The 6,541-nt window shown below is 42.3% G+C and overlaps 3 protein-coding genes across 3 annotated transcripts; all 3 read left to right on the top strand. All coding sequences in view use genetic code 12, as the record gives it.

Annotated features, from left to right (window-relative positions):
• Positions 1-65: 65 nt before the first annotated feature.
• KGF57_004972 (uncharacterized protein) lies at positions 66-1,172 on the top strand (the record flags this gene model as incomplete). Its single annotated transcript, XM_051754537.1, has 1 exon — positions 66-1,172. One exon carries the CDS (start codon positions 66-68, stop codon positions 1,170-1,172), a length of 1,107 nt encoding a protein of 368 aa, XP_051606652.1.
• Positions 1,173-1,291: 119 nt separating this feature from the next.
• On the top strand, positions 1,292-2,326 carry KGF57_004973 (uncharacterized protein; the record flags this gene model as incomplete). The annotated part of the gene is made up of 1 exon (XM_051754538.1): positions 1,292-2,326. The coding sequence occupies one exon, from the start codon at positions 1,292-1,294 to the stop codon at positions 2,324-2,326; it is 1,035 nt and encodes a 344-aa protein (XP_051606653.1).
• A 1,041-nt stretch (positions 2,327-3,367) lies between these two features.
• KGF57_004974 (uncharacterized protein) lies at positions 3,368-6,244 on the top strand (the record flags this gene model as incomplete). Its single annotated transcript, XM_051754539.1, has 1 exon — positions 3,368-6,244. The coding sequence occupies one exon, from the start codon at positions 3,368-3,370 to the stop codon at positions 6,242-6,244; it is 2,877 nt and encodes a 958-aa protein (XP_051606654.1).
• Positions 6,245-6,541: the final 297 nt, after the last annotated feature.

Here is a 6,541-nt window from a genome sequence, read left to right on the forward strand (position 1 = left end):
GATAGACATAACTCAACTGGGAGGACTCAGTACATTCAATTGTTTACATTCATAACGTCTACACCATGGGGATACTAGAAAAGATAGCACAGATTCAGGAGGAACTTTCACGTACTCAAAAAAACAAAGCTACCGAGTACCACATTGGTCTTCTAAAAGGTAAATTAGCACGGTATCGTAGAGAGTTACTAGAACCACAACCAGGACAAGGTTCATCAGGAGGTGGTCAGGGATTTGAGGTTGCAAAAGCAGGTGATGCGCGTGTGTCATTGATTGGGTTCCCATCAGTTGGTAAATCATCCTTCTTGTCAAAAGTCACAAACACTAAATCAGAGGCAGCTAACTACGAATTCACAACTTTGACATCGGTGGGTGGTATCTTGGAGTACAATGGGGCTGAAGTGCAAATAGTGGATTTGCCAGGAATCATAAAAGCTGCATCCCAGGGGAAAGGCAGAGGACGTCAAGTGATTGCCGTGTCTAGGACTTCAGATTTGATATTGATGGTTTTGGATGCCACGAAAAGTGAAGACCAAAGACAAATTTTGGAGAATGAGTTGGAGTCAATGGGTATTAGACTAAACAAAACAAAGCCCAATGTCTCAATCACCTTGAAAAAGACCGGAGGTGTCAAGATGAACTCGATCATTCCGCCAAAGTATCTTGACGAGAAAATTGTTACTGCATTACTAAAAGATTACAAAATATTGAATGCTCATGTATTGATAAGAGACGAGAATGTCACAATTGATGATTTTATCGACGTTATCAATGAGCAGCACGTCACTTATATCAAGTGTCTATACGTGTACAACAAGATTGATGCTGTTAGTTTAGAAGAGTGTGACAGATTGGCAAGAGAGCCAAACACAGTGGTCATGTCATGTGAGTTGGACTTAGGTATTGACGATTTGAAAGAGGAGATTTGGCGTCAGTTGGATTTGTTGAGACTATACACCAAGCGAAGAGGTATCTTGCCCAATCTTGAAGAGCCAATGGTTGTGAGAAATAAAAGTACGATTTTGGAAGTTTGTGATTCCATCCATCGAGATATGAAGAACCAGTTTAAATATGCATTGGTTTGGGGGTCAAGTGCCAAGCATTCGCCTCAGAAGTGTGGTTTAAACCATCCTGTTCATGATGAAGATGTAGTGCAAATAGTGACCAAATAGACTAACCAACTTTGTGTGATAAAGGTTTGGCTTGGAACTATTTTTCTTTTTTTTTTTTTTTCGTAACGCGTCTGCAGTAGGAATCATCATCAAATCTTTTAGTAGACACGATACACGAGATGAACAAATTTGGGGATCTACCTGGTATTGATTACAATGGTCAGGAGGTGCTTGAATCCTCAGATGTTGAAGCGGAAGATCAGATTCATAATAGCTTACAGGAAGAGGATGCCGAGCCAGCTATAAACTTCACACAATTGCAAACTCAATTTTCCGAAATTGAGATCTCCAATGACAAATATGACCTTTCTAGAAATCCTTTGAATTATAAACGTTTTCCGCTTGGTACAAGAAAGGAAACCAAGCATGAGAAATTGGCAAGAATAAAACGCGAATTGGAAGAGCTCCAACGAGAGGAGCTGGAGGAAGGCGAGGACACAGACACAGACACAGACACAGAATCCCACAAAGCTGAAGATCTCCTACGAATGTTTCAAGCCTTGAATGCGGCACCAGATAGACAAGTGTTCCCGAAGGAAGAAGAGCTTAAGATCAAAGAAATTCTCATCCCGCCTCCTGAACCAACCAAAGCCACCCTGCAACAAATTGCACAACTCGTGAGTCTCGAAAATAAATTACATCAACTTGAAAAACAGTTGGGCATAGACACTTCACTTCAGCACCCAGTTCAACATTCATTGAATAGCATTACCAGGCACCTTGATCTCATCAACCATGCGGATTTCAACCTCGAGTCCATCAAGTCCAAGATCGAATCCACAGGAAAGGAAATGGAAAAATTGGAATTGCAAAAGAGACTATTTGGATGGGAAGACCCACCAACACCCAAGACAGACAAGATTGATGAACTATACAAGATATTACCAGATTTGAAAAAGTATTGTGGTATTGCTCCTTCGATTGCAGAGAGAATAAAAGGGCTAAACCAGATACATGCTGAGTTGGAAGAGTCCATACATTTTTCCAGTAATTTGAATCAGTTTATTAGTGACTTGGCACAGGATATGAAGCATTGGGACAAATCGTTGGAGGCATTGAACCGCGGATTGGATACTCTGATGGAATCTTTCGAAACAAACAAAAGCAGACTTGAAAGTAGATTGGGCGAGCTTGAGAAACGAATGCCTAGGTGATTCACATTGTTGCGGACTGTTTGTACTGCGTTACTTCGGTGTTTATTCAGATTGGGGAATTGAAGCATGCTTGATTACCTTTTCGCTTCAGATCTGGCGACAAAAGTCAACTAGAAGTTGCGCAAACTGTTGCACTCTATGGATATGCGGCATTGATCTGCCCCCCCATGCTGTTGACTGTAATTTTACATAATTGACTTAGCATATATCACGTGGATCAATATTTGCTGCCAATTTCTCACTACCACAGCCCATTAGTCAAGCTTCAAAGGGTATATTTGATCAAAGGTTGTACGCATGTATAAATACTATGTCACTTGGCTCTTTTTTGTAGACGTAACCCTGTCTACTTGTATTTGTCGGGTTGTTTTGCAGTGTATGTGTTTCCTACATGCAAGAGAACTCACATCAAGAATACAATTCCTGCAACTGTGTTCAGGCAATTGAACATGACTCGCCAGATCAGCGATTGTATTACGTCGTATTGAAGCAGCATCCTAGAAAGTGGTAAGCTTTCGTTTCCCTACCAAATTGATTTTGTGAGAAGTCACCAGTATTACTTTTTTTTTTCTGTGTTTACAGTCAGTGCTGCAAAAACACTCTATCCACAAAAGCAGAACAGAGACAAGAAGAAGCAAACACAGAGATGCAGTTTTGCACTTGTTATATTCAATCTTCTCTAACTGAGGGGTGGGGGTAGGCATTACAAACAAGTGTAAGCATATTTGTGTTCTCTATTATGGTTGGGCTTAATCGTATTGTACTCAATAAAACTTGGTGGTAGATTTAACTTGGACGCTTTCGCCTCTTTCAATCAATACATATATTCCTTGGAGCCCCCTATATTAGACATAATGGATACATCTATTAAATCAACGGCTATACCTAAGTACTTTTCTCATATATCTCTTACTGCTGCCATTTTTGGCGGTAATTTTTTGGTATTCTTTGAAGCATATCACTAAAAATCTAGCCACAAAAACCCCCCAAATGTCACTTCTTCCTCTTCTTCTCCTTTCTTCTCCTTTCTTCTCCAGTAACATGTCCCCGTGCGATCTTATTATGAAGCAACCTAAAGAGCGTACCCCCTCCGTCGATCCAAGCTTGAATGTATTGTGTGACTTGAGTCAAGAAGTTTCAAGTAGAGGATTAAGACGTGACAACATCCAAAGTGAGAAATCATTTAACTGGATGTTACCAACTTATGTTACCACCACTGCGATTGAGTCTAGTTCCCAAGCAATGAGCTCCTACTTTGCTAAGACGGACTCGTCTAACAAGTATCAAACCGAAGCTGCTGTGTACGCCGACGCAGCCACTGAGGAAGAGATATGTTTCCCTTGCAACAGATTTGCCCAATTGGATTTGAATGGTCGTCACGATGACTATGCACGTAAAGTCAGAAGGTGGGAGAAGCTGAAGATTGGCACTGAGTTCCCTGCTTTGACATTGTGTGAACGATTTGGCAACACTGATGAATCGCTGCAAGAGAAAAAATTGGGAGAACCACGCGACAACATTAATGCGAATCAAGAGAAAGTGGTTGATGAAAGAGGATCCCACTTGGTTTGCCCTGTAACTGCCTGTGCTGTCCCTGAAGTCCCTGTTAGAAATGGCCCATGTGAAGCAAGTGTCACAGAAACCAAAGTCAAATGGAAGGCAAAGTTGAGCCAAGATTTGACAAAAGTTGGCAATGCATTGAAGTTGAAAGCCAAGGTTCAGGACAATGGAGCAGTTGAAACGTCCGGATTGGATGACACTGGTAGTGGAGTGAAGAAAGTGCAATCCAAGTTGAGCGGACAAGTGAAATCGTTGTTCCAAAAGGACAGCAAGCCTGGATCCATTGGTTCTGCAAATGAAGAACAAGGGCTGGTTGCAAAGAGTGAACCGAACCAGCTGAAACCCAAATTGAAGGACCATTGGAATTCATTGTTCAGCAAGAAAGGCAAGAATGCCAAATCCATGGGTGCAGGAAAAGAGTGCAGCGAACTGGCTACGTTGAAGAGAGAGATCGTGAATGATTCTGAAAATGTGCCAAATGCCACTCATGTTGATGAACCACCCCGTGTTTTGGATTCCAAAGATGCCAGTGCAGCTGCATTTGAAAATTGTGAGAGCAAGTATGCTATTGGTGCTGCCCTGGTTGGCAATAATGAGAATGCTCCACTTGGAGTTGAAACATTGCCACCAGTGTCAAAGTGTCTGAATGTTGAACTTCAATTGAAGGCAGTCCAAGAGGAACTTGAATTGACAAAACAGGTACTGGAATTGAACATACAGGAATTGGGATTGACCAGGCAAGAGTTGGACATGACGAAGCAGGAATTGGACATGACTAAGCAGGAATTGGAATTGATGAGACGTGAAGTTGAAGCTGTTAACTCTAGAAGTGAAGTTTCTGGTCCCATCATTGAAGTTGTTGTTCTTGATATTGACGCTATTGATTCTGAAGTTGAAGCTTCCGGTCCTGAATGTGAGCTTATTTGTCTTGAATGTGAGCTTGTCTGCTCTGAATGTGAGCTTTTCTGCTCTGAATGTGAGCTTTTCTGCTCTGAATGTGAGCTTTTCTGTCCTGAATGTGAACTTGCCTGTCTTGAAACCAAGGCTATTGGTCTTGCAAATGAAGCTCTTAGTCCTGAAAATGTGGTTGCTGATACCACGTCACAGATTGCTGAGTTGACAACAGTTGCTCCTCCATCAAAGCCTACTACCCCAGAAACTTCCATTAGAGGTGAGAACCCTAAGTTAGTGAAATTTTTGATGAAAATCAATAGAGCATCGAAGAAGACTGCACGTGCTATTGATACCGCATTGGATTCCGCTACGGCTGACTATGAAGATATCTACCCCTCCGATGTCACGAGCAAAAGCAGATGTGAGAATGAAACTGCAACTGCAGACGTGACAGAAGTTTGCAAGAAAGGCAAACACGAGGATCAGAATGAGAAAAAGCGCACTACAATGACATCAAACGAAAAACAGGCTGCTGTGACAGAGTCTGCACATGACGATGGTGTTGCTGTTGGTGAGCATGAACCCTTGTCCATTGAGGAAGAAGCGATTAAAGCTGTCGAGGGAGCGCAACCGGTATTGAGTCCCCAATTTCCATCTGGCGATAAACCTTTCTTTGGTATTGACCTAGCAAGCGACGAGACTGCTGTGCCGAAAAAGAGCAAATTTTGCCGGAAACTTTGCGGATATTTGAAAACTGAATCCAAGTTCAATCACAAAGCCAAAAAAGCTCTGCATGTGTCTTTTGAGGAAGAGCCAAGGGTAAAGCGCGAGACTCGTGGAACAACGGGTGAAGCTGCTTCTCTGGTGAGTCAGATTGAGAGTGGCAATGTTGTTCAAATTGCTCGCCATCCTGTTGAGGTTCCAGAAGCATGTGGTGTTGAAGAGCCAGAGATCAGTACCAGTGAAGAACCAGACGATAGCATCGCTGAAGCTGAAGAAGCGCAAACGGTTCTGGTTTACAGTACAGATCAATCAAGTGTTGAAGGATCGTCTCCGGATTCAAAGACTAGTGAAGATGAAAGAGAAAACTCAAATACGAAGATTGAAATTGATGCAGGCGATGATGATGTCGATGATTCAGATATTGAAAATCTTGCTTCGTATTGCCCTCCTTCAAGTGATGGCATATTGGAAATTGACCCATTTACTGGTCAGTATTTTGGACGGCGTGGATTTTTGGATGATTATTTCCAACCAAGGTCTTGTGATTTGAGAAGGCCCTGGGGCGGATATTTTAGTTGGCTTAGGCGCTGGTTTCCTCATGAAAGTAAAGAGCATAGCAGCACGAAAAGATTGTGCAAAACTGCTGCACCACCACTCAAGAATGCTCCCAAAGCAGGTGCGTGGGCTTTCAGCTCTGAAAGAGGATGGCATCGTGTAACGGATGACGATGAAGTTGAATAGAAAGTCATCGGCCCAACTTGAAGGAATCGGAGAATGGTATTTGTCTCAGTTGAATATGTCATGTTGAGAGATTTGGGATGAATCAATTGTACCTGAGGATGATGATGATGTTGTTGTTGTTGTTGGTACTTGATGACATGAGACATACTATGAAAACCTTGACAAGAGCAGTGGCGACGTTGGACTGAATCTTGAGAATAGAGGGTTGTGATGTGGGTTTCATTGAAAGTTGGCAGAAGTTTTTGGGATACTACGCAGGTTGTTGCATTTTCGGCAGGAGCTGTCACGATAATTGAT

This window comes from Candida theae, assembly GCF_024610275.1.
Source record: "Candida theae strain CBS 12239 chromosome Unknown scaffold14, whole genome shotgun sequence".
Classification (NCBI taxonomy): domain Eukaryota; kingdom Fungi; phylum Ascomycota; class Pichiomycetes; order Serinales; family Debaryomycetaceae; genus Lodderomyces; species Lodderomyces theae.